Genomic DNA, 27882 nt, shown 5'->3' on the forward strand with positions numbered 1-27882 from the left:
TGGCCCATGAAACCGGAGCCCAAGACTCTTAAACCACCCTGATCCTGATGGTTGACCCTGATCTTTAAAACATGACCCGATTGAAAGAGACACGTGACTGAGGTCAGTGCCTGCCGCTTTGGTGGACGTTCCCTTCTGCCCTGAAGAAGCCTCGGGACTTGGGGCCAGGACCCGCCTCCCAAATCCCGAGTGCGGGGAAGGCGGCCGGGCGCGCCCTGTGCCCAGACCCAGCAGAGGGCGCTTTTCGCCGCTCAGTGCTGCTCAGACCCCCGAGCCCCGGCGGCCGCTGGCTCCCCTCCAGGCTCTGTTCGCGGGCCCTGGGCGGCTGACTGCGTCCGTCCGCCCGGATTCCCACTCCCGCAAGCTCCCTGGTCCCGCGTGGCGGGCGGGAGGGCGGCGGAGGGCAGCGGGACGCTCCGTGCCGGCCGCGTTGTGCCCACTGGCGCCCCATTCTCCGCACGGCAGGGACCCCCAGGCCGCCGGATTTCTGACTTAGAAATCACGCTTTGTGCCGCGAGTTTGGTATCTCGGACCACTTGAGGTTTCGTAAAACCGCACCAACACCTAAAGAAAGTGGTCGCTTGCAGCGATCGTGGGGGAGGGCCCCGCGGGCCGCGGAAGGCGGCGGAGGCTGCGGGCCGAGCACCCGCCGAAGCGGAGCCACCACCTCCCACCGCCGGCGCCCCAGGGGCCACTCCTCAGGCGAAGGCCGCGGTACCCGGAGCGCCCGGAAGGGGTTCGGGAGCGGCCTGCCCTTTCGGCTCCGGGCCAAGGGCCGCGCCTCCCTCCCAGCCCCAGCGGCGGCCGCGCTCTGGCCGGGTGACCGCTGGGCGTCCGCGGAGGGCCCCGCCGGAGCTGCCGCCACCGCCCGCGCTCCCGCCCGCTCGGCCATGGGCGCCGCGGGTTCGTCGGCTCTGGGCCGCCTCGGCCTCCCTGCGCCGTCCCGGCCCGCCTGGCTCGGGGCGGCCGCGCTGGGACTGGCCGCCGTGGCGCTGGGGACGGTCGCCTGGCGCCGCGCTCGCTGCAGGCGGCGCCGGCGGCTGCAGCAGGTGGGCACCGTGGCGCAGCTCTGGATCTACCCGGTCAAGTCGTGCAAGGGGGTGCCGGTGAGCGCGGCGGAGTGCACGGCCTTGGGGCTGCGCTGCGGCCACCTGCGGGACAGGTAAGGCTGGGCCGGGGCTGCGCGGGGTGGGCTACCGCCGCGGGCGGGAGCGGGTGGTCTGCAGAGTCTGCCGGCAGGTCCTTCCTTCCCTTACAATGGGGCAAGGACAAAGAGCGAGGGGCACTACCTCCCGACAGCGGACCCCGGCAGCCCGGGACCCTGGGCCTCTGTGTCCCGACCTAGTTCACGGAGACAGCTGTCTCTCCGCCTCCCCCCTGCGCTTTTCCTTCTGCGCTCCTGCCCGGGACTGGTTTTGGCGCCCAGGTGGCTGCCAGTGTGCAAGCGGACTTCAGCTCCGTCTAGCGGAGGCGACGAGCGTCCAGGGATTGGTCCCGCCACATTAGTTTTATTCATTGTCTCTGGAGAACTTGGGGGAGACTTGGGGCCGCGAAGCCCAGCCCTCCTGCAGCGCACCCAGGTGGGGCGCATAGTCCAGATGACAGCTGTTGCAGTTTAAGCTTTAGAAGTGCTGTTGCGCTGCCTTTTCCCGAATTCTCGCAAGGCCTCCTGCAGGGATGAAGAAACCGAGCTCCCGCGCCCCCGAGCCGGGGAACCAGGACTCTCCTTCTCTTGAGCACGCGGGTGCTTTGTGAGGTCCTGTTAGTAAAGCCCTGTGTGGGTGCTCACGATCTGCGTGGAGCCTCGGGGTGCAGGGAAGGCTGCAGAGGCCCCGAACGAGCGGCTTTCTTCTCCTCTGGGTAGGGCGTCAGGCCAGCCGGGAGCCTCGTTGTGAGGCTGCGCTTCAAGCCTGGTTCTCCCAGCCCAGCCCTCCCAGCTCCTGCAGGGAGCGCAGAGCGGAGCGGGGCTGTAGCCTTCCCGCCTTGCGGCCCCCCTGACAGAGGCAACTCACAGCATCAGTGCAGGGTGAGCTCTGCGGCTTTGCTACAGGAAGGAAGCCAAGAGTCCTAGATATTTCATGGTTTGTACGGAGCTCCCCAACTCTGCAAGATGGTCGAATTTATTGAATTCGTTTTGTAGGCCCCAGAGGCAAAGGGCATTATTTTACTGTATGGACTGGGAATAGTTACTGAGCTCATATATTAATAAGTAACCACCAGAGCCTGCATTGTGGCCGACCCTATTTTTGTCCACCCACTACCACCAAGTATGATCGGGAGAGGTCAACAAAGGCTTACTGTACTCAGCGTGACAAGTGCCAGGGAGCGCCAGAAACCGCCTGGGGTGGGCAGGAATGACTTCGTCACTTGAACTGAAAATTTACGAATTTTCAAATAATTATGAACTTTCCAGGCAAGTAAATTGGGAGAGGAACATTCTAGAGAGAGAGACACCGAGGAAGCTGGGTAAAGACCCAGATTTGGAGGGAAAGTATGCTGGGGGAAAGGTGAGTGAGTTCTTAGAGGATTACCGGAAGGAATTGAAACCCGGCAGATATGTCTACACCACCGTGGCCAAAAGGTGGAATCAACCCAAATACCCACCTGCAGATGAGTGGATAAACAACATCTCTGCACAATGGAATATTGTTTGGCCACAGAAAGGAACGGAGTTCTGATATACTCTACAACGTAGATAAATCTTTTTTTTTTTAAGATTTTATTTACTTATTTGACAGAGAAATCACAAGTAGGCAGAGAAGCAGGCAGAGAGGGGGAAGCAGGCTCCCCGCTGAGCAGAGAGCCAGAGGTGGGGCTTGATCCCAGGACCCTGAGATCATGACCTGAGCTGAAGGCAGAGGCTTAAGGCACTGAGTCACCCACGTGCCCCCAGCGTAGATAAATCTTGAAAACATTATGTTAAGTGAAATAAACCAAACACAAAAGGACAGATGCATGATCCTAATTATGTGAAATAGCTGAAGTGGGCAAATTCCCAGAGACAGGAAGTGGATTTGAGTTTACTAGGGGCTCAGGGGGAGGGGGGAATGAGGAGTTATTGCTTAATGGGATTAAAGTTTCTATTTGGGATGATGAAAAGTTTTCGAAATTGATGGTGATGGTTGCATAACATTGTGAAGGTGCTTAATGCCCTGGAATTGTGCACCTAAAATGGTTAAAAACACATTAAAAAAAATAACCCATTTTCTGTCTTGGGTTGTTTCAACGTTTCAATGTTGTGGGTAATGCTGCTGTGAACATCAGTGTGCAAGGATCGTGTGAGGCCCTGTTTTCAATCCTTTTGGACATACCCAAGAGCATGCCGGGCATTTTATGTTATATATACTTTACAATAAAAAAATTTAAAAAGGAAAAGGCTGGCCTGCGTGAGGGCACAGCGAGTTGTGAATGGCTGAGGGGGCAGCTGGGTTACGTAGGGCCTTGCCTGCCTGGCCAAAGAGTTCGGGTTTTATCCTGAAAGCGGGAGCCATGAAGGGATTTTTCACGAGGGGGTGACACGATTAGATTGGTGGTTGGGAAAGATCAGACTGCAGGATGCCGGGCTGGCTCCGTGGGAGGAGTCTCAGGCCCTTGATCTTGGGGTCAGTGAGTTCAGCCCCCCCCCCCCCCCCCCCCGCTGTTGGGCATAGAGATTACTTCAAAATAGTAAAAAGAAAGGAAAGATCAGGCTGCCATCATTACCTGGAAGAATTATGACATCAGAAGAATATTCATGTGCTGGTACGAAGGATTGGAGCAGGGCAGAGCTCCAGCTGGGTCCAGGATGAGGACCCGTAAATGGGCAGTTCAGAAAAGGGCTCCCACTCACCTTGTTTTCTCGTGTAGCTGAAGGATCTCAACCATGATGACCCACTAAAGTGATGCAAGGAAGCTCGTAACAACCTCCCCTATTTACTGGCAAGTTCTGTTTATGGATTCCGAAGGCACAAGCGGACTTTTGTAACTGTGATCGCTTGATCCAGCGTGAACTGAAATTATCAGCGTGTCCGTATGTTTAGCTCCCATACGTGCAGCTGAGGAGTGACCTGTACAAAGGACTCCCCACCGCCCACCCTGGAACAGTTTCTAATTGCTCTTCTTCTTTTATCTTTTTTCTGGCAGGTACCTCTAGATCAGGAGTTTTGTGCCAGAAAAAATTTTGTCCATGGTATCAATAAACCTTGGAGCAAACTGCAGAATTCACCTCCCTGAATACTGAAACATTAATTTTTTTAAGAAGGTAGGGGTGGATTTGCCAAGGTGTAAGTGGTGTCTTATGTCCCCCCCCCCCCCGGACTCCATGCTCTGAGAACAAGAGAGCAACCATCCTGTTATGCGCTGCTGGAGCCTGGGGCCTAGTGTGTGCCAGGCACAGTACCTCCTGGTGCGGTTGCCTCTCTCTGGGAAATAGTTTGTTGTCATCTCTTTGGGGGCATGTTTAATGAAACGGGTCAGAATTTCTGGCAGTTGAAATGAAAATATGATAACATCTTTGATTTCTGTGCCATCCCGGAGCTCAGAATGTTCTGAAGATCTTAGAGGTATCGGATGCTTGACTGGTTCCTAAACCCTTTGAAATTAACCGACAGACTCAGTCGTGCTGTGCTGCTGAGTTGATGTTTAGGATGGACACACAGACACACACACACACACACAGACACACAGAATCACACACTAGGCTGACAGGGAGGAAATCCAAGAGGACAGAGTATGCCTGAAGCTCCCACGTGCAGATCTTGTGGGTTTTTTTTTTTTTAAGATTTTATTTTATTTATTTGACAGAGAGATATCACAAGTAAGCGGAGAGGCAGACAGAGAGAGAGAGGAGGAAGCAGGCTCTCCGCTGAGCAGAGAGCCCGATGTGGGGCTCGATCCCAGGACCCTGGGATCATGACCTGAGCCGAAGGCAGAGGCTTTAACCCACTGAGCCACCCAGGCGCCCCAGATCTTGTGTTTTGAACACGGCAGGTTTTGGCTGGTGATCAACGAGAAGGGGAACATGGTGACGGCCCGGCAGGAGCCTCGGCTGGTCCTGATTTCCCTGACTTGCGAGGGTGATGCCCTGACCCTCAGTGCAGCCTACACGCAGGACTTGCAGTTGCCTCTCAAGACACCGGCCACGAATGCGGTGTACAAGTGCAGGTAAGGAAGGCGTAGAGAAAGTCACTCCACCAGAGGATGAAGGACAGGGATGGGGTGGGAGTGACAGACGATGTCCGGAAGAGGTGAGATGAGACCTGCATATCGCCGTCAGACTTGGCCTGTTATGCCTGGGGAGACTGGGAACCTTCTAAATCTGAGTTAGGAAGGGAGTGGCAAATGTTTTTGTGAACTGTGCAGTTTAGTACCGGTGAAAGAAAGTTCTAAGATAGAAAAGACAGCTGTAGCCAGGAGAGTGCTCTGACCTGCATGTGCTCTGGAGTCTGTGTGTGCAACGGTGAGGGTAGGGGTTTCAGGCAGGAAGGGGCTCTGCCCAGAGGCTTACTCTTCCCCTGACATTAGCAGGGCTGCAAGGACACAGTCTAGGAAAACTAGCTTTGCTTCTGAGAATGCGTGTCTCGAGGTGATTTTTTTTATCCACAATGGGGAAATTAGAATTTGGTCTAATTGTACTCCTGTCATTGTTTTCTGCATTTTGAACTAAAATGCATTGTGAACGCTTAATGGATTCCATAGCCTATCATCGCAAATAACATCACATCAAAAAATGTAGATCTGAATTAGTTGAAAAATAAAGACTCCCAAAAGCTTATAAGATGCAATACCCATCTAATTTCTGTAATATTTCAGAGGTTCAGACATAATATGCTCTTATTTTAATTTGATGTTTTTTTACTATATTCATTCTTTTAACTATATTCATAGTTGAAAAACTGGAAAATACTAAAAGGAGTAAGCAAAAACCTGTGAGATAACTATAAGTAATACACCGATGTTTTCTGTAAAAAAAAGACTCTGATAAAAATCAGAGTCTTGAATATGCCCATATACTTGATATGTTTAGTACTTTTTCATATTGCTAAAAATCTTCAAAGATAACAATTTTCACATTGGCCTAACATTTCATTCTGAGGGTGCATCCTATAATGCATTTTAACATGTTCCCACAATTAAATATTTGGATTATTTTCCAGTTTTTCCAGGTGTGAAGAAGAATGTGACAATTATCTCAGTGTTTGTTAAAAATGCTTATTATTTCCTTAAGGAGAAATTTTTAGTGGTGTTTTGCTAGAAACAAGAAACTATAGACCTTTGATGTATGTTGCTAAATAGTTTTGCCGAATGGTTATGCTAACTGTATAGCAATCAGTATTTTGTGGGTATCTCTGTCTAATTGCATTCTGACCACTATGTTCAAAAATATTTGGCCATTTTATAGGGAAAAAAATGGCAATTTCTTGTTGCTTTCATTTGCATTTAATTTTTATCTGAGGCAAACTTTTTATTTTTAATTTTTTTTAAAGTAGGCTCTTCACCCAGCAATGGGGCTTGAACTCATGACCCCAAGATCAAAGAGTTGTATCCTCCACCAGCTGAGCCAGCCAGGTGCCCTCGAGGCAAACTTTTTAATATGTCTGTTGTAATTTGTGTTATATATTTGCTCATGTCCTGGTTCCTGTTTGCCATGACTAGGTATCCACCCATATTTTCTTGTGTTTTTTTTTCCCACTTCATTATTAATTCATTTGGAATTACATGGAAACTTTTTTCATGGCCCCATACAGGCTCTTTGGTCCACACTCAAAGACTAAACAAGAGCGTGTTTGGAAATTGCAAAATGAGAAGGTTTAGACATGTTACAATAGTTCACAGACTCTTAGGGCGAGTATGTCAAGGACCTTTTTGACCTGGGTTTCCTTTGGCAGCCCAGGCCATTCTCTCATGGATTTTTAACTTCAGCCCACAGTCTCCTAAAGATTTTTTTTTTTTTAAGATTTTTTATTTATTTATCGGGCAGACAGAGATCACAAGTAGGCAGAGAGGCAGGGAGAGAGAGAGAGGAGGAAGCAGGCTCCCAGCCAAGCAGAGAGCCCGATCTGGGGCTCAATTCCAGGACTCCGGGGTCATGACCTGAGCCGAAGGCAGAGGCTTAACCTACTGAGCCATGCAGCGGCCCCATCTCCTAAAGATTTCTGGTGAGTCTTAGGGCCCTGGGGTCACTTACAAAAGGTCATGATCACAACCAATTCACCTGTTTTTACTGTTGAAGTTCTTGCTTGATTTTCTTACAAGCCATGCCAGCCGCTGATGGGATACAGAGAATTAGGGCCACTCAATGGATTATCCATTTGGATTTTTTTTTTGGCTTGGTTTTTTTGGGACAGAGTGTCAGTGGAATGTTGGACCCAATGACATAGCTGAGGCTGCACAGAACACAGGAGAAATGTGGGAAGAGAAAGGAAGAAGGCAGAGAACAAATCGTGCTAATTTAAGGGCCTCATGTTGTGGGTATTTATGAATCTTCTCTACTGAAGGCAGTTAGTAAAGGATGGAGGAGGTAACTCCTACTCAGATGTGAAGACAGCAACACAGAACCCTGAGCAACATGAGAAGTCAGTGAAACCTGACATCACCAGGAGAGCATAGGAACCTAGTCACGTATTTCAAAGACACGGAGGTGTGTGATTTACCCAAAAAGACATGCAGATAGCTGTTTTAAGGAAACTCTATGAGCTACAAGAAAACATGGAGAGACAATTCAGTGAAAACAGGAAAATAATAAATGGACAAAGTGAGAAGCTAAACAAAGCGATAGAAATGATTAAAAAAAAAAAACAAAGAGAAATTCCGGAAGAATAAAATGAATGAAATAAAAAATGCCTAGAATGTTATCAGCAGCAACATGGGTCAAGCAAAGGGAGGAATCTGCGGGGTTGAAAATCAGAACTTTGAAATTATCCAGTCAGAGGAGAATAAATGAAAGAGAATGAAAAAGAGTGAAAAAAGCCAATATGCTGTATTGGTTACCATTAAAAGAAACAATTGGTGAATTATTGGAGTTCCAGAAGAAGAAAAAAAGTGGAAGTGGCAGAAAACTTACTTAGAGAAGTAATGGCTGAAAACTTCCTAAATCTGGGGAGACCTTTGCATCTCCAAGTTTGTGAAGCTTATAGGTCACCAACAGACTTAAATAGAGCCTCTCCCAGACATTATAATAAATCAATCAAAAAGCAAAGAAAAAGAATCTTTTTTTTTAAAAGATTTTATTTATTTATTTGACAGAGAGAGAGAGACAGCGAGAGAGGGAACACAAGCAGGGGGAGTGGGAAAGGGAGAAGCAGGCTTCCCGCCGAGCAGGGAACCTGACGTGAGGCTCGTTCTCAGGACGCTGGAATCATGACCTGAGCCGAAGGCAGACGCCCAACAACCGAGCCACCCAGGTGCCCAAAAGAAAAAGAATCTTAAAAGCAGCAAGAGATAAGAAGCTCGTAACTTACAAGGGGACCCCCATAAGGCGATCAGCCAACTTCTCAGCAGAAACGTTACAGGCTAGCAGAGAGTGGGATGATCAAGAATGTTGCCAGTCAAGAGTACCCTCTCTGGCAAAGTTAGCCTTTAGAAATGAAGGACAGATAAGGATTTTCCCAGACGAACACAAGCTGATGGAGTTCGTCACCACCACATCCGTCTCACAGGAGATGCCAAAAGTTCTTCAAGCTGGAAGGAAAAATGCTAATTAGTAAGAGGAGAGCGTATGAAAACATACAACACACTGATAAAAGTGAACACAGGAGTGGGGCACCTGCTGGCTCAGTTGGTAGAGTATGTAACTCTTGATCTTGGGGTCATGAGGTTGAGCCCCATGTTGGGTATAGAGATTACTAAAATAAATAAATAAATAAATAATAAACAAATAATCAAATTGAGAATATTCTAATACTGTAATATGTGGTACGTTAATCACTTAATTCTAGCATAATGGTTAAAGGGCCAGAATATTAAAACTGTAGCTACAATAATTTGTCAATACATATGCAGTATAAAACCAATAAATTGTGACATTAGAAACATAAAAGGGAATGGGAAGTTAAAGGGTAGAGCTTTGTAGGAGATCTAAGTTGTCAGCGTAAAATGGACTGCTATATCTATAAGAGGTTTTAACTAAACCTTATGGATAACCACAAAGCAAAAACCCTTCAGTGGAATCATAAAAGATAAAGGGAAGGAAATCAAAGCATTCCACTATGGAAAATCATCAATTTACAAAGGAAGATAGAAAAAGAGGAAGAAAGGGACAAGGGAATTACAAAACAGCTAGAAAATAACAAGATGACATTATCTTAGTTATCAATAATAGTAATCAATAATACAACAGCTGGGGGGAAGGGCAGAGGGAAAGGTCAAGAGAGAATCTTAAACAGGTCCCATGCCCAGTGTGGAGCCTGATGTGTTCAGTCTCATGACCCTGAGATCACGATCTGAGCGGAAATCAAGAGTTGGATGCTTAACTGACTGTGCCCCCCAGGTGCCTCTAGGTATTAATAATTAATGGAAATGGATTAAATTCTCCAAAGGCACATGTATATGCTGCCTCTTAGAGACGCACTTCAACTTTAGGGACACACCCAGGCTCTGGGTGAAGGGTTGAGAAAAGATAATTCAACACACTTGGAAACCAAAAACCGAAAGAGAGCAAGGGTTGCTGTATTTAGTCAAACAAAACAGACTTTCAGCCAAAGATTGTAATAAGAGACAAAGAAGGTCATTAAATAATGAAAAGGAATAATTTTTTTTTTTAAGATTTTATCTATTTGAGAGAGAGAGAGAGAGCGCACAAGCCAGGGATGGGTGGGGAAGACGGGGGAGGGCTAAGCTGACTCCTTGCTGAGCACGGAGCACGGTGCTGGGCTCGGAGCACGGTGCTGGGCTCAATCCCCAGACCCTGAGATCATGACCTGAGCTGAAGGCAGACGCTCAGCCGACTGAGCCACCCAGGCGCCCTGAAAGGGATAAATTCATCAGGAATGTGTACCAATCATAAATATATATGCCCCCCCCCGCTTTGGAGTTCCTAAATATTAATATATTTATTATATTATTATATATATTATATTATATATTATATATATTATATATATTATATATATTATATAATATATTATATATTATATATTATATTATATATTATATATATTATATTATATATTATATAAAGATAATATATTAATATGATATAATAATATATATATTAATATATTAACTAATTTACTAATACTAACAGAATGGACAAGACAGCAATAGTCCGGCCTTAGCTATCCCACTTTCAGTGATGGATAGATCACCTGGAGAGAAAATCAATAGTGAAATGTTGGCCTTGAACCATACTTCACACCAGGTGGACCTAACCAACATTCACAGAACATTCTCTTGAACAGCAGCAGAATACACCTTCCGCTCAAGGACACGAGGGGCCTTCTCCAGTGGAGGTCCTGTGATAGGTCACAGAACAAGTCAGCAAACCCAAGAAGACTGAAATCATATTAAATACTTTTACAACCACAATGGTATGAAACTGGAAGCCAAAAGAGGAGGAGAGCTGAAACGTTTACAAACACACAGAAATTGAACACTACACTCAGACCAACCAGTGAGTCAAAGAAGAAATCGAAAGGGAAGTTTAAGAAAACATCTTGAAGCAAAGGAAAATGGAAACACAACTTACCAAAACCTGTGGGACACAACAAAAGCAGTTCTCAGGGAGAAGTTTGTAGTGATAAACGCCGACATTAAAAAAAAGAAAGATCTCAAATGAAGAGCCTAATTTTATACCTCAAGGAGTTAGAAAAAAAAACCACACTAAGCCAGAAGTTAACGTAAAGAAGGAAATAACAAAGATCAGAGCAGAAATAAATGAAACAGAGGCCAGAGCAATCATAGAAAAGATCAACAAAACCAAGAGCTGGTTTATTTATTTTTAATTTTTAAAAAATTTGAGGATAGGGGTGTCTGGGTGGTTCAGTTGTTAAGCATCTGCCTTCGGCTCAGGCTAGGATCCCGGGGTCCTGGGATTGAGTCCCACATCGGGCTCTCTGCTCAGTGGGAAGCCTGCTTCTCCCTCTCCCCCTGCTTGTGCGCTCTCTCTCTCTCTCTTTTGCTGTCTCTCTCTCTGTCAAATAAATAAATAAAATCTTAAAAAAAAAAAAACAAAAAAAACCCCAAATGTGTTCATCACCTGTTTGTTATCCTTAAGGCTTCTGGTCAACATAGGCTATTAGTAGTTAAAATTTTGGGGAGTCAACCTTTAGATGTGGATTTTCCACCACATGGAGCGTTGATGCCCCCAACCCCACAGGTTCAAGAGTCAACTGTTACTTACTTAATGTTTTCCTTCAAATTGATTCAGCTTTTAAAAAAGACCTTAAAGGCATTTATTTATTTATTTATTTATTTTATTCTTGGTATTTCTTTACAGGATATGTAGTGAGTTCATTTACATACATCTTCAGTAGTGAATTCTCAAAGGCTTTTAATTCTATAAGAAATGTGTATCTCGGGGCACCTGGGGGGATCAGTGGGTTAAGTGTCTGCCTTTAAGGCTCAGGTTGTAATCCCGGGTCCTGGGATGGAGTCCCACGTCGGGCTTCCTGCTCAGCGGGGAGTCTGCTTCTCCCTCTTCCTGCTGCTCCCCCTGCTTGTGTGCTTTCTCTCTCGTTCTTTCTCTCTCTGATGAATAAATAAATAGAATCTTAAAAAAAAAAAAAAAAGAAGAAGCGTGTCTCTCATGGACTAATACTGGATTTAAAAGGCGTAAGATAGACTATCAGCATAACTTGAATCAGCTTTTCTAAAGCGCATTCTGGAATTCTGGGGAACAACAGGCATTAGGATATTAACTTTAGAAAGGTTTTTAGGGACACCTGGGTGGCTCAGTGGGTTAAAGCCTCTGCCTTCAGCTCAGGTCATGATCTCAGGGTCTTGGGATTGAGCCCCACATCGGGCTCTCTGCTCAGCAGGGAGCCTGCCTCCCTCTCTCTGCCTACTGTGATCTCTGTCTGTCAAATAAATAAATAAGATCTTTAAAAAAAAAAAAAAAGGAAGATTTTAGTAGATTCTGGCAGGTAATCATGTGGGCAGGTCCTAAACCCCTGGTTTCTTCAATTCTGCAGGTGGTGTTTATTATGCCTGTGGCTGTCCCAGCCTGAGACCCCTCCTCACGGAGTGGTGCCTGTCTCCTAAGTCCTGGGAACAGCCCTCTCCTCCTTTTTTCCTTCTCTGCTTGGGGCTTCTTATTCTCTGCAAATGGTCTTCAGCTCTGTACCTGTTCATTAGCCGTGGGTTTCTCTTCTCAGATGGACACATGTTATTTCTTCATAGAAATTAGACTATTGCCTTGTATATATTTGCTCTTCTGAACATGATTTAAAATTCTAATCCCAGATTAAAAGTTTTTTTTTTAGTATTTTATTTATTTGACAGAGAGAAATCACAACTAGGCAGAGAGGCAGGAGGAAGCAGGCTCCCTGTGGAGCAGAGAGCCCGATGCGGGGCTCGATCCCAGGACCCTGAGAACACGACCTGAGCCAAAGGCAGAGGCCCCAACCCACCAAGCCACCCAGGCGCCCCTAAAAGTTTTTTTTTTAATGTTGAGTTCATTTACTTATAGTACAATTAATTAGTTAATTTGATGTCGTGAGGATGAAAGTGCTTTTCCCTTCCCTGCTGAACAGGAATCCGTGATTTGTAGGACTTGATGAAAGGAACTAATTTGGTGAAGAGGTGAATTTAGATTTTCTTCCTTTTTCTCTGATGAATGGTGCCATAGACAGCTGAGAAACATGTTCCTATTTTAAATGAGACTGATGAAAAATGAAGTTGCTGTATTTCTATTAATTTTACCCTAAAATATAGGCTGGGCATAATTTCCTGTTCTGTGGACAGACCCCTAAAGGAAGGATCCTTTATTTTTTTATTTCAAAATTAAGGTGTGTAAAATTTTACTGTTTTGGAGCAGCGTGGATTCAGCATGAGATACTTTTTTCTTTATTCTTTTTGCTGCTTCTGCTGCTTGAAATGGATTTTTGTTTTGTTTTGTGGTGATTTTGCCTTTACTTTCTGTCATCTTACAGAAAGGACAATTTTTTTTTAAAGGTTTTATTTATTTATTTGACAGATAGAAATCACAGGTAGGCAGAGAGGCAGTCAGGGGGGGGGGGGGTCAGGCTTCCCTCTGAGCAGACAGCCTGATGCAGGGCTCGATCCCAGGATCCTGGGATCATGACCTAAGCTGAAGGCAGAGGCTTAACCCACTGAGCCATCCAGGCGCCCCCAGAAAGGACAATCTTAAAGGCATTTATTTAAAAAGGAAACCTTGGAAGTTCCTGGGTGGCTCACTCAGTTAAGTGTCCGACTCTTAATATCGGCTCAGGTCTTGATATCAGGGTTGTGAGTCCAAGCCCCACGTTCGGCTCTGGGCATGGAGCCTACTTTTAAAAAAAAAAATAATAAGGAAATGTTATATGGGTACCTAAACAATTTGCCAGGTAGAGAAGGTAATTGAAATCATAAATATGCTATAAATGGAATATTACCCAATTCTAGCTAGAAATATTGCCTACAGAGAGGTCTCTGGACCTGAGGTCTTTCTTTTTAAAAAGAGATGAATATCATGTGTTGCTAGAAGTTAAAGCCGTGCTATCATGAAACCGAACAGAAATCACATTCTCTCTGTGCAATTCACCCTTCTTTCCTGTTGTACCCAAGTCCCAGTCTTACCTTGAATACCCACAGTAGTATTGATCCTATAGCTCCCACGCAGTCCTGCATCCTGGATGTCTGGGGCTGGGACAGGGGTGGGGGAGGGGTAGACTTCAATGGTACGCTGATTGCTAGCAATCAAATCAAATTGGATTATTATTGTTGTCTATAATGTTTTAGATTTTATAGGACATTTCGCATACATGGCTGCCTCTAGTTTCATTATCTTCAAACTGGTAACGTTTAGCTGGGCCTATCAGTAGAGATTTCTGGTTGCTCTCCAGCTGGGGGAGCCAGCTTTTGCTTTAATGACAAGTTTACTTTATACTGACACATTCGTTTTCTTCCGGAGAACACCATATCTTTTCAAACCTATGATCTTATTTTATTTTCCCGTGCATGCCTTACAAATAGGGAGGCACAGGTATGCATCACTCTGTTATGAAACTGGGGGAAGCAAGGCTTGAAACGGACTTCACTGAGCCTCACACAGGGGTTTGGAGGCAGGGCCAGGCTAAAATCATGTTTCCTGGTAAGTAAGGCGTCACAGTGACATCCCGGCTTTTCGGATGTGTGTAGGACGCGCTAGGTATCCAGATTTTCAAACCCATGGCCGTTCTCTGCTCCTGTCCCCCCGTCCCCCCCGCAGAGTGCACGGCCTGGAGATTGAGGGCAGGGACTGTGGGGAGGCCGCGGCCCAGTGGATTACGGGCTTCTTGAAGACGCAGCCCTACCGCCTGGTGCACTTCGAGCCTCACCTGCGACCGAGAAATTCTCACCAAATATTGGACGCGTTCCGGCCCGCTGACCAGGTCAGAGGAGCATCCCTTGGCTTTGGCTCTTGTGTTCTGTGGAAAGCAGCTTCCTCGGGGGTGCAGAGCCCATCAGGAGGGGCGGCCTGTCTGCTGAGCTCCGCTCTTGGTTTGCCAGGCAGTCCCCCCACCCCCGCCACAAGCTTGGCCCTTATAAACGACAGGCAAAGCAAAGCCCTTCCTTTGGAAGCTTCGTCTGTGTTTCTTGATTTGGGAGACTCTTACGTTGTTCCCATGGCCGTCTCCCTTCCTATCTATGGAAGCATTCCAGTGCCAGCAGGGTTTCAAAACTTCCATATCCGGATCTTTTCCACTCTGTTTCTGTAATTGTATGTGGAGTCCAGCCTTTTTACCGTGTGATTGCAATGGTCCGATCACTGTTGGGCAAATGTGTGTGAGGGTGTGGAGATCCACAGGCTTAAAGTGACCAGGTTGGCCCTTTCAGGAATAAGGCTGCGAGGATTCATCAAAAGGAGGGTTGGTAGCCCGATGCTACGGTAGCACAATTATTATGGCTGTTAAAAAAATTATATAAATAGAAAACAGACTTGATGTTGATTTGCAGGTTGCATAAAAAATAGGTATTCAGGGAATCAATTTTTTTTTTTCAACCGTGTTGAGGTCATCAAACTCATCAACATTGGGGAAGTTGAGGCTTGGAAAGGTGGAGTGACTTCCTTAAAGGCACTTGGCCGGTGGCAACTCTTGATCCCGAGGCCACGTTCTCTTCATTCCATCCTGTGATTCCTGTTATCTGTAAGGCTGCTTAAGAGTTCTGAACCACTGTGACTTTTCTACAGAAAGAACTGTAGAAATACTAGAAATATTGTGTGCGTGCACACGCAGATTGCGTGTGCACACGGGGTGGGGGAGCTGGGAAGGAGAGGGTTCCAGGAACTAGGCACATGGGACACATGTGATCTCTGTGTGCCACATTCTAACCATTTCTATTTCCTTACCAGATTGCATACTCCGATGCCAGCCCATTCTTGATCCTGTCTGAGGCATCGTTGGCAGATCTCAACTCCAGGCTGGAGAAGAAAGTTAAAGTGACGAACTTCAGGCCCAATATCGTAATTTCAGGCTGTGGTGTCTATGCCGAGGTAACAGGATACCTTCCTTGTCCTTCTCCTTGGATTTAACTTTTTTTTTTTTTTTTTTTTTTTTAGGGTAAGGAGTCTCTAACATTGCATTAGATTATTGACGAATTCATTAATTATTGGTTGTATGCTAGACAATTCAGAGTTTTGATTTCTGGAGCTTCTGATCAGGACAGACTTCCGCAGGGAGGGTGGAAATACAAATGTACAAATGACATGCTGGTGTCAGGGGGCTGTTCTGGGTCTGAGACGTCTAATGACAGTTCCCGGTAGGTAGAGTAGTTTTCCCGCCAGCTTTATGTGGTGTAAAATACATGACGTGTGGGCCATGGATCAGAAGCAGGTGCGTTTATGTCTTGTCGAAGCTGGCTTTCCTGTTCAGTCGATGGCCCCAGGAGAAGACCCGAATTTACAGTATGGCTGCTGCGGGGGTGGGGGGGGTGGGAGCAGAGCCCCCAGGCTGGATGGCGCTGCCCTAAAATTCTTCCAGTGCCACCGTTGACCTGTGCTCACATGTCTGCACTGTGGCTTAGCGTGGAGGGTTCCCACCACGTGACATGGTTCTGGTGGCAGACTTACCTTTGTCGTCTTTGGACATTTCGTTGGGTTCTCTCCCTCGTCAGCCATGAAGGCAGACGTTGGTGGCCTGGGGGTTTGGGGAGTGACGACCACCCATCTGTGGATACTCGACAGGCACTAGTTCTCAGGTGGGAATTCTAGAGTTCGGATGGTGCATGTTTCTAGATGGAAAGCAGAGGGGACGGGAAGGGGGCAGAACCGAATCCACGTGACTGAGTTCTAATCCCTTCTACTCAAGGGAACGGATTCTGGCTTTCTGTCATGCTGTGAGGAGGCAGCTATGTGTGCTGCTCAAAAGAGCAGTCTAGGAATTTGAGGCTCACACGCAAACCCGAGGCTTTGAGGTGGGCCATCAGCTTCCTCGCTGGCCTCTGTAGGACCCTATGCACTCCCTCTAAGGCTCCTTTAACTGCATGGAGAATGAGGTGATCCTTTCTGCCCAGGATTACCTTGCAGGTTTATTAAAGGACCAATTTGGGGGCGCCTGGATGGCTCAATGATGCCTTCAGCTCACGTCATGATCTCAGGATCCTGGGATCGAGCCCCGCATCGGGCTCTGTGCTCAGTGGGGAGCCTGCTTCCTCCTCTCTCTGTCTGCCTCTCTGCCTACTTGTGATCTTTCTCTCTGTGTCAAATAAATAAATAAAACCTTAAAAAAAAAAGGACTAATTTGGCTAGGGTAACTTATGAAAAGTATAAATGCTATGTCAGGCAGTGGAGGGCAACAGATGTGCCCCCAGACCCCGTCCTTATGTAAAGCGCTCTGAGCACATCAAGTCTTCCAAAGATGGCAGGTCAGCTCCTAGTGTGAGGCCGGACACGTGCTCTCTCCCTGGGAGCCGGGACTGGGCTGTCTCTGTGGTCTGCTGTGACGAGGGAGCACGTCGGCCCTTGCTCACGTCCAGCACAGTTCAGCTGGGCTCAGGCAAGAGGGAAAAATCAGTGTGGGCTGCCTTTGACCATCTCATTGATACTCATCTCGCCCCAGCTGTGGCCAGTAAAGCAGTTTCTCTGGAGGGTTTTCCTTCTCGGGGAAGAGAAAGGAGCAGGGAGGGTTTCCATTTAATGCTCACACTGTGCTTTGCAGCCCAGGGAGGTGAAGTCATCATTCTCGTTTTATTAGGGGGAGGGGGGAGGAGAGGCCCGGGGAGGTGAGCTGGCTCACCCCGGGCTACCCCATGGCAAAAAGTGGAGGAGCTGGGTCTTGAACCCAGACTGAACCCAGGGGCCAAAGGAACTCTGAGCATTGCAGGGGGTATGCATGAGGTTGGGGCACCAGATGTGAATCCACCTGCTTCACTAAGTGGCGGTGTGACCCTGGACAGGTCCTTGTACCACTGAGGCCTCTGCTTCCTGCACGTGTTAAATGCTGATGATTTCAGCTGGCCCGTCCCCTGAGGGCTGCTGTCAGAATCAAGGTCAGAAATCTGCGGAAAAGCTCATAGGCACAGAGAGTGTCACAGAGAGGTGGGGGAGGGTTTCTGTCCAGCAGTCAGAGCGAAGGGGCCTGGCTCAGGCGTTCCCCCAGCTATGACCGACTTAAGCTTCTTTCCCCCCTGCGATCCCTGAGCCCTGGGTCTTGTTGATGTTTCCTACCCCAGAGTTCCGAGATGGTCAGTTGTCAATGAAACTGAGTGCGGAGGAGATGGCCCAGAGTAGGACCCCTGGTTTGGATTCGTTTGAACTGAATCTTGTTCTGGAAGCCTTCATTTCCTTCCAACTCTGAGCGCTCCCTCACAGGGAACATTTTGCAGTTTAAGTCAGATGTTAACATGACACTGGCTGAGCTCATTTTGTCCTAGCGTGTCCGTCATCACACTGTGAGCTGGCATCCCCGTGTCCGGTGCACTGTGTATAGACACGTGGAAAAACAGGGTTGAAGAAACACGCTGCTTCTTCCAAGGAGATCACAGTCCCAGGTGAACAGATTGTGAGCAGGCCAGGAGGATGGTGAGTGCAGGGTGGTAGGTGACCCTGGGGTGTGACTGACCCAGACTGGATGGGACATGCTGGCCCCCAACGGTCTGCTCAGGCTCCAAGCATCCCAAGGCTCAGGCCTTAGACCCATTTACATCTCTGGCTTTCCTTATGGTGGACTTTTTTTTGTTTAACCCTATTTATCAGTGACTCAGCCCTCAGCCATTTCTGGTGTACCTGAAAGGGGCTCAGGAAATACTTCTTTGATGGGTAATGAACCCACATTTCTCTTTTTGGATCTTTTTTGTTTTTTAATAACCACAGTGCCCCCTGGTGGACAGACACACACAGAACAGGCTGGGGTTGCTCCAATTCGGGTGCGTTTTTTTTTGGACCCTTGTGACACCAACAGTTCAAAGCCCCACTTTATGATTAAAAACTGTAATACATAGGGGGCCCCTGGGTGGCTCAGTGGGTTAAAGCCTCTACCTTTGGCTCGGGTCATGATCCCCGGGGCCTGCTTCCTCCTGCCTCTCTGCCTACTTGTGATCTCTGTCAAATAAATAAATAAAATCTTAAAAAAAATAAAAACTAATACATAATAGCAAGAATGATACACACTCTTAGAGTTAAAATTCTGAGTCTGCAAGTCTCTTTCTGGCTTGTGACCAACAAAGGCCTGGGCAGGTTGGTTTTAATTTAGGAATTTTTGTCTTCAGGCAGCCTGTGACTCTCTGCCAGTGTAAGTTCAGAGCTATGATCAGATGTCCTTTGTCTCCTCAGTGTCTTCCTTCTAATCGTTCCCTGAGTCTCCTGACCCTTCTTTTGTGCCTTCCAAAATCTCTGTTCTGGAAGGTTCTATTCAAATCCTATCTTTTCCATAAAACCTCTGCCAGGGGAGATGCAAGGTAAACCTACCAGTGCCCTCAGGGTCTAAATCCCCAGAGGAGGAGGACAAGAACAGGTTAGGGCGATCCCCCTCCAAGCCCTTTCTCTCTGTCTCCCATGCCCTCTGGGGGCCCCAAGCCTTCCATTCCCACCTCCTCGAGCCCAGTGGCATCTGTCGGGGGTGGGGGACGTTTCCATCATAGTGTGACCAGTGGGAGCAGAGAGAGCCTTTCACGTCAGGAAGGTGAACAGACATGTCACAGGCCGAGAGGGGACAGGAGGGTGTGTGGCTTCTCAGGGTTGACGTAAACGTCTGCCATCTTGGGTGTACGTGGCTCCATTGGGCGGCATGTCATGTGAAGTCCCTACATGGTCAGGGCAAGGTCTCAGAAGGGCTCAAAGGAATTTTATGCTTTGTCCCCTAGGATTCGTGGGATGAGCTGCTTATTGGTGAGGTGATAATGAAAAGAATAATGGCTTGTTCCAGGTAAAGCTCCTCCAGCCCTGGCCAGGAGAGGGAGGGGCAGGCCAAGGTTAGTCCTCTCTGCCCCTTGTATGATGTCATGTGTGTGTGTGTGTGTCCAGGTGCATTTTAACGACGGTGGACCCAGACACCGGCGTCATGAGCAGGAAGGAGCCGCTGGAGACCCTGAAGAGGTAGGACTAGGCAGCATGATCTCTCTAGAAGCTGTGAAAATCCCACCAACATGCAGTCTTCAAGCTGCAGGGGGTCCCAGTGACTGGGTAACTTGGGCAGTATTCCTGGGGGCCGTGGTTCCTAGAGGGCCTGCTGGCACAGATCATTTTATTTCTCATCTGGGGTTCACGATTCAAGCGAACCCATTAAGAAATGCGTTGTTTATATTTTGGCAAATTATATTATGAAGTGAGTATTAGTTGATACTAAAAACCTGTTGGGTGTGATAATGGCATTGTGATGGAAGAATTTCCCCCGTATATTTTGGGGAGGGCTGTTGAAGTAAGTAGGGAAGTGTCTGGGACGTGCTGTGTATTATTCTAACAACAACAAACAAAGGTCACATGGAAAAATATGTCAAACCTTGATTAATAGAATCTGGGCGATAATTACAGGAGGATTCATTGCAGCATTTCTGCTTTTATTTTTACTCTAAAATACTCATAATAGGGGCGCCTGGGTGGCTCAGTGGGTTAAGCCGCTGCCTTCGGCTCAGGTCATGATCTCAGGGTCCTGGGATCGAGTCCCGCATCAGGCTCTCTGCTCAGCAGGGAGCCTGCTTCCCTCTCTCTCTCTCTCTCTCTGCCTGCCTCTCTGTCTACTTGTGATCTCTCTCTGTCAAGTAAATAAATAAAATCTTAAAAAAAAATACTCATAATAAAAAATAAAAGAAATATTAAGTGAAAGATACAATTACAGAGAACAAGTTTAGATTGCATAGAAAGATAGTTAAAGTAATGTGGATTTTTATTTTATTTTATTTATTTATTTTTTTAAAGGGTTTTAATTATTTATTTGTCAGAGAGAAAGGAGAGGGCACAGGCAGGCAGAGTGGCAGGCAGAGGCAGAGCGAGAAGCAGGCTCCCTGCTGAGCAAGGACTCGATTCAGGATGCTGGGATCATGACCTGAGCCGAAGGCAGCTGCTTAACTGACTGAGCCTCCCAGGCGTCCCAGTAACTTGGATTTTTAAAAGCTGATTACAAAATAGCATACATAGTATTTTTTTAATTTGATTTTGCTTTGTAGTTTTTTTTTTTTAATTAAAGATTTACTTATTTATTTAAGAGAGAGTGAGCGAGCAGAGGACAGGGCAGAAGGAGAGGGAGAGAGAATCTCAAGCAGGCTCCACGCCTAGCACGGGGCTGGACTTAGGTCTCGATCCCATGACCCTGAGATCATGACCTGAGCCTAAACCAAGAGTCAGATGCTCAACTGACTGAGCCCCCAGGCACCCCCTGATTTTATTTTTTAAAATATACAAATGCACACGAGTGATAAAGGTCTGAAAGTTTATAAACCAAAATGTTAATGGAGATGCTCTTGTGGTAATGGAATTTTGGGCAAATCTGTATATTCTTATATGTAGTCTTTAGATTTTCTGCAATCAACTGTGTTACTTTTGCTAAAATGTCAGTTCAGGACCTGAGCGCTGCAGTGGTGTTATCTGCCCACTGTGGGGCTGGAGGGGCGCTGTCGGGTCTCATCTCTGCAGCTCCGGAGCCCCTCAGCTTTGACCCTGACCTGTGTCCCCGGAAGCTCTAAGAGAGGGGGAGGGGAAGGCATGGAGCGCGGTGGCGGCTGCTTCAGGCAAAGCCCCAGAAGACTTGGGGCAGGAACGCAGTTGGTGCCATCTGGCTCCAAAACTGTCGTGGGAGAGCACAGTGAGGCGTCTGTGTGACCAGACTCACTGGCCTGGAATGTGAGTCCTGCTGCCTGCCCCTGCCCCAGCACTCACCCCCACGCCCCCCACCCTCTCTCACAAACCTCGTAGCCTTCTTTGGCCCAACACCAATCTTTTTCTGCCAATCTTGCTGTTCCAAGATTTCTACTATCTGGCCATTCCTGGGCCGGCTGAAGCCCTGGCGTAGATGGCTGTTGTCCCAGCCAGCAAATCACCCCAGGCATGAGGCTCTGGGCCTGCCCCTAGAAGCCAGCACCCATAATCTGGGAAGACAGGTGTCCTTCATGAGGGCCAGGCCACAAGGCAGAGAAGCTGGTCAGGAGTAAAGTCAGACAAGCTGGGTGAGCTTAAGGAGAGGCATTCTTGAACTGAAAAGCAAATGGCTGCTTTCCATTTGGGTCCCCACCACTCAGTGTGGATTTGCCAGAACATTCCAAGAGACAGTGCAGACCAGCCCAAGGCAAATCTCATCATTTTCAGGGGTGCTATTTCTCAATCCTTAAAACAATGTGAATTCACTTTCTTGTTTTCACTTAATTTTATTACTTCATATTAAGAACTTATTATGATAAAACATTTGAGTTTTGTACATTTCACTCCATGAATATCTCCCCCATCAAAAAAAAAAAAGTATGGAAAATTTTAACTCTAGGGGGATGATGTACCAGCTGAACTGTTTAGAGATGAAGTCCACAGATGTCTGTGAGTTATTTGGAAATGCCAAAAAATTATAATGCATTGATGGATGGATACAAATGTGATCAAGGAAGTGTTGTAAAGTGTTATGGGTAGTGGGGTGCGTGGGTGGCTCAGTCAGTTAAGCGACTGCCTTCAGCTCAGACCATGTTCCCAGGGTGCTGGGACTGAGCCCCACATCAGGCTCCTGGCTCAGCAGGAAGCTTGCTTCTCCCTCTGCTTGTGCTTGCTCTCTCTCTCTCTCTGTGTCACATAAATAAATAAATAATCTTTAAAAAAAAAGTATTATGGGTAGAGTCCAGGGGGTTGGTAAATGGGTGTTTGCTATAAAATTCTTCTAACTTGTTCGCGTGTCTAGGAATTGTAACACTCCTATGTGTGTTGAAACATTAGTCAGGGGAGCAGGTTTTGAGAAGCGGCGATGACAGACGAGCTATTCCTCAAACGCTCTCACTTACCGTTGGAACAAAGCAGAATGTGGTCTTCCTACCTCCTTCCTACCTCCTGTTGCCACAGAGGAGCTGCAGGGAGAAGGGCAGGTTGAGGGGAGCCCCGTCCTGGGAGTCAAGAACCCCGTGCTCACCAGCCGCATCCCCTCTCGCAGGCCAGGGTGTTCTTCCCTCCGACATAAGCTGGGTAGGACAGATCTAGTTGATTCTGTGTGCAAACCCGCTGAGAGGTTTTGGGACCTGACCCGTTTCTCCCCACAAAATGCTACTCGGTTACCCTGGACTTAGTGTCTCCGCAGGAACCCGCCCTTGAAAGCACTCGGGTGTTCAGATCCATCCCCTGAATCTTTTGTGCTCACGTCCATCGGGAAGCTGTGTTTCTAGAATGAGGATCATGGACCCAAACACAGAGCAAAGGCAGGCAGGTGGGGGTCACGGGAAGCCAGCACAGCACCCCGATAACCCGCAGGCTTTCCGCCGTCCAGCAGTCACGCCCTACTGGCTCCTAATAGCCCAGGAGACAGGGTGGCCAGGCTCGGGGTCTCCTCTGATCTCTTACGGAGGTGGAAATGGCCATAGATGTAGTGATTTATGCTCTCCCCAGGACAGGTAGCCTTAAATCCGGAAGAGAAAGGCTGGGTCTCGCGGCGTAAATCATGGGAAGCGAAGCAAACAGCAGTGTGCAGAACACCTCTCCTCTCTCAGGCAGGGGGCTCGGGGCCACACTGCTTTCCATTTTCCTGTGTCCTCAGGTGCCACGGGGCTGTGCTGCTTCGAGAACGCAAGGGAGACCTCTGCCAGCCTTATCCACTGAAGCCTCTTGCTTGCAGGCAAAGTGTGGGACGGCAGAGCAATGAGAGAAAAAGTAATACGTCTGCGACTGCTGAATGTCTGCAGGCGGGAGGCTCCGGGGAGCCTTTGTCTATAAGGTCCTCGCCGTGGGCAGCACCGGGGAGGCCTGCTGGCTCCTGGGAAAATAGGAAGATGGAATGATTCTTTCTTTCCTTCCTTTCCCCCTCCCTCCCTTCCTCCCTCCCTCATTCTTTTCTTTCTTCCTTCCCTCCTTCCTTTTTGTCTTTCAAGATTTTGTTTATTTATTTTATTTTAGAGAGGGGGAGAGAGAAGGACAGGGAGAGAGAATCCCAAGCAGACCCCACTCTGAGTGCAGAGCCCGACACGGAACTCAATCCCATGACCCTGAGATCGTGACCTGAGCGGAAACCAAGAGTTGTACGCTCAACCGACTGAGCCACCCAGGCGCCCCCAGTCTTTTCCTTAATAAGGGAGAGTGATTTCCACACTGTTCACTAGGGCTTAGGAGTGGTGGGAGCCTGTCACTGCTGCTTCCCCAACTTCTGGGTCCTAATAGAAAGAGGAGAGCACATTTGCTTTGTAGATGCAAAAATTTTGTTGGACACATGAACACTTTGACATGAAGGACATTGGCCCCTTGTGTTACGCCGTGTTGAGCTAAAGACAGAAAGCTGTAGTGGTACTCCTGGGGGAGGAGACAGACACCCCCAGCCCAGTCTGGCTCTGTCACCAGCTGCTTGGGTGACCTCAGCAAGCCGCTTAACTTCTTGATGCTTCAGTTTCCTTAATGGTAAACACTGGGCTAATAATACCTCTCCTGCCTGATCAGAATAAGGCAATAAATACGATTTTTAAAAATAGGTGATAAAATATTGTATACAATGCCCACATAGGCTCTGGTTGTTGATAATCTTGGTCTTTGAACTTGATACCATCTGGGAGAGGGAGAAGCTGGAAGCCACTTCTCTCTGTTTTCTGAAATTAGACCCAACCCAGATCTGCTCAGCCTCTAGGGTTTCTCTCCCCTGAGCTGCCTTCACAGGACTGTTTCATTCTTAACCTGGCCATCAGGTTAGTGGGTTTGTGAGGCCTCAGAAGTCGTCTGTGCTCCAAGGTGGGGACCCAGCGGTGACCAGAGAGAGACCCTGCTTGTCGTCATGGCCTTGGGCTTTGACCAGTAACCGAGCCGACCAGGCAGAGTAGATGACGAGCAGCCCTCCTGGTGGGCAGGACTTTACAGGTGGTGTTTCCGCTCCCACCGCACCCTTCCAGGCTGGAGACCCCTGCTTAAGTGCTGCGAAGTGGCTGGGACCTCCTGCTCATTAGAGTAGTTGTATGTTTCCTATTCATTGAAAAGGAAAATGCATTAAGAAAGTAGATTTTAAATGAGTTCGTAATTTATTAATTATCTTTGAACAAAATCGTAGATGATCCTGGGAAGATAGTACTGTTTGCGGTCTGTCGAACAAAGAGCTTGGTGTGCACGGGCATTTGCAGAGCGCTCGAAGTACCCGCTTATCCCCACGAGGGGTCACCGATGATCTCGTTAATGGGGCCTTCCGAGAGCCTGCAGAGGAGGCGAGGGCTGGGGAGGCTTGTAGGGGAAGGCGGGCCTCGCAGACAGCTGGCTCCCCGCAGCCACAGAGTTTACCAGAGTTTCTCTTCCTAGGCGAGAAATGGCCTGCCACCTGCGAACCAGGTGACCAAGTATGCGCTCCTACAAACCAACTTGTTCACCCCACTTTGCACTGATTAAGGGGCTGGGCTGGAAGGGGCCCTCCCCTCTCAGTCACCTGCTGGGGGAGTCTCTGTGAGCGGTTGATGGGAACAGGCAGGTGGAACCCACGAGTGGCCTGCCCCTGTGTACAAGAACTAATAGTAACCTGCTCGGTTCTTCTCAGGTCTGTGCGTGTCCCCAGGTGGTACGGAGATGGCCAGGGATAAATCACATCCCTGATCAGAATAAGGCATATAAATATGCCAGAAGCTGGTGACTGTGGGTGCAGTGGCCAGACCCCGCCTGACCACTGAGATCTGTGCTCTGGGGCATGCTGGTTCCTCCTCTGAGACTCAGCTGTGGAATGGAGAGAAATCACATTCTCACCTAGGCTTGTTGTAAGGATTAGGAGATTGCTGTGTGAGTGAGTCCTTCAGAACGTTCAGGGCCCCCTCTGACCACCCCCCCCCCCCCCCGATAATCGGAGTTGGGAAATCAGGCTACAGGACTCCGATCCTCTCTGACAGACACAGACCCTAAAATGTCGCTGGCGTTGTGTGCTGATGGGAGAGGCAGGTGAGGGAGGCACCTGGGCTCCTGGGATCCAAGGTCATTGCAGGGACCTGACCCCTGAGCTTGGGGCAGCGGGCAGGGGGGAGTAGGGGGGAGTACTCAGGGCGAGGCAGGGCAGCCTGGAGCAGCAGCTCCTGGCCCTCACCCACCCGCCCATTGCTCATTTGTTTGTTCAGCTGACCTTGTAGCAGAGGCCACAGTGGGCCAGGCTCTGTAGCAGGCTCAGGGAGGCCGCAGGGACTGGGGACCGGGACCTGGCAGGGCACCTGCATCCTGGCGAGGAGCCAAGGGTCCCGGAAGAAGCCTCTGGATTTGATCAGCTCCGGTTTCTGATGCGAAGAACAAAATAAGGACCCGGATGCCACACAAGCTTTCTTTTCTTTTCTTTCTTTTTTCTTTTAAAGCACTGTAGAATGAAATGAAGACTTTCTATAAAAGTGTTTGAAATAGAAAGATGATATTATGTTGGAGCTTGCTTCGTTGAGATACTGAAGGAAAACTTTCTCCTGGATGGGGGGTGGGGTGGGGCGGGGGGATGAATGTCGCCATGTTGTTTCCACTCACTGTACCTGGGGCTGCTGGTGTTTTCTGCTGGACTAAGATGTTTGTGCTAATTCTGCTAGAGGCTTTTAGTCACTCACGCATTCATCCATCGACAAATGGTTGTGGGTCAATGGGGACGTGTGGGGCCCAGCGCTGGGTGTGAGCAGTGCTACAGAGTTTGTCACAGCTGCTGCTCTCCAGGGACCCTCTGTCTTGCAGACAGACAGACGTGTGCCCTGACTACAGGACAGGGCATGGGAGTGTTCCGGGGCTAGGCAGGGACACCCTGAGGATGGGAAAATTACTCCTGGCTGGGGGCTCCCGGGCTTCCTTTCTACGAAATGGGGCATTTGAGTTGGACCTGGAGGGCGAGGTGGAATTTTAACACACGGGGAAATGAAAGAGGGGCATCTCACGGGAGCCAGCCAAGTACAAAGCAAGATAAAAGGACTTTGAGGGATCCAGTGGAGAGCGACACAGGTGCAGGTAAGGGGCAGAGGGTGACAGGTTTGAAAAAGCTGCTGGGGCCAGGTTGCGAGCCTTGCACGCCCTTCTGAAGGGCTGGAATGTTATTCTGTAGGCACTGGGGAGCCATCGAAAGTGTCCGAGCTTAGGCATGATTAAGACCAGAGCAAAACTAAGAACATCATATAGTGTAGCACCAGCAGCGAACTGGGAGCCGGGGAGCGGAGAATGAGGAGAAGAGGTTAGTTCAGAAGTTGTCACAGCGGTCCGAGCGTGCTGGAAGCAAGGTGGTGGCCGTGGGAGAAACCGTGAGCAGATCCAGTGATGCGGGGCGGGACTTGGCAACTGTGGACAAGTGGTGGAGAGTGACGGGGAGGGGGTACTGCAGGCCTCCAGGGCTCCAAGCCTGGGGCACTGGTGGGGATGCTGGTCCTAGTGAGGAGGGATGTCTAGGAAGAAGAAAGGTGGTAACATGTGTCTAAACCTCTCAAGTACCTTATCGCTTAATGCTGCAAATGGGAACATTCCATGGAGGAAAGATGTGGGCGTCTGGACATGGGGGACTCTTCTGTGGTTTGTGCCCGCCGGCAGGCTGCTCCTGCACAACCCCAGACTTTGGTGGGAATGGTGCCCCTGGTGGCCCTGTAGGGGGTGGACACTTACCTTAGCCGGGAAGGAATCGTGGCTGTTTGAGCTCTTGCTCCTGTCTGTCCGGCTGTGACTCATGGCGATCTTTCTCCTACTGCAGCTATCGTCTGTGTGACCCTTCTGAGCAGACGCTGTATGGAAAATCACCTCTCTTCGGGCAGTATTTTGTTCTGGAAAGCACAGGGACCATCAAAGTGGGAGACCCTGTGTACCTGTTGGGCCAGGAGTAGGAATCGTGTTCTGGAATGTCAGATACCTTTGAAAAAATGTCCTCAAAAATTGCCAACACCGGAGGCCTAGTTCTGGAACTGACGCCTCAGCATTTTCTTTAGGTCTGTGACTTCCAAGCATTTTGTCTTTTGGACTTCCTGGTGCCTCAGTGCCCCCCACCCAGTGCCTTTGTGTAAAGCAAAGAAACACAGTCATGATAACTTAAGAGGACTTCAGTAAGTCGCTTAAATGACGAGAAAATTCTGAAAACCCCTTTTTTAACGGTGACTGTGGGATCTATGCTCCTCCTTTTCCATTTATCTATCCAGAGGGCTAACCTCCATCATCTCATTACCGGTCCGTAGAGAAAGAGAAGAGAAGAGCAAGAGGAAGAGTGG

The 27882-nt window shown here is 48.3% G+C and overlaps 1 protein-coding gene across 3 annotated transcripts; it reads left to right on the plus strand.

The window, feature by feature from the left end:
- On the plus strand, positions 1-27553 carry LOC125086202 (mitochondrial amidoxime-reducing component 1). Of its 3 annotated transcripts, XM_047705408.1 has the most exons (8): positions 18-1162; positions 4969-5142; positions 14345-14507; positions 15470-15610; positions 19417-19478; positions 19577-19648; positions 25248-25282; positions 25318-27351. In XM_047705408.1, exons 1-7 carry the CDS (start codon positions 891-893, stop codon positions 25270-25272), a joined length of 909 nt encoding a protein of 302 aa, XP_047561364.1. In that variant the 5' UTR covers positions 18-890; the 3' UTR covers positions 25273-25282; positions 25318-27351. The 3 variants fall into 3 exon arrangements, with proteins under 3 accessions (XP_047561362.1, XP_047561364.1, XP_047561363.1); XM_047705406.1 differs by lacking the exons at positions 25248-25282; positions 25318-27351 and adding an exon at positions 23268-23559 and having other exon boundaries at positions 1-1162; XM_047705407.1 differs by lacking the exons at positions 25248-25282; positions 25318-27351 and adding an exon at positions 27375-27553 and having other exon boundaries at positions 41-1162.
- Positions 27554-27882: the final 329 nt, after the last annotated feature.

The sequence above is a fragment of the Lutra lutra genome, chromosome 15 (assembly GCF_902655055.1).
Source record: "Lutra lutra chromosome 15, mLutLut1.2, whole genome shotgun sequence".
Lineage (NCBI taxonomy): Eukaryota > Metazoa > Chordata > Mammalia > Carnivora > Mustelidae > Lutra > Lutra lutra.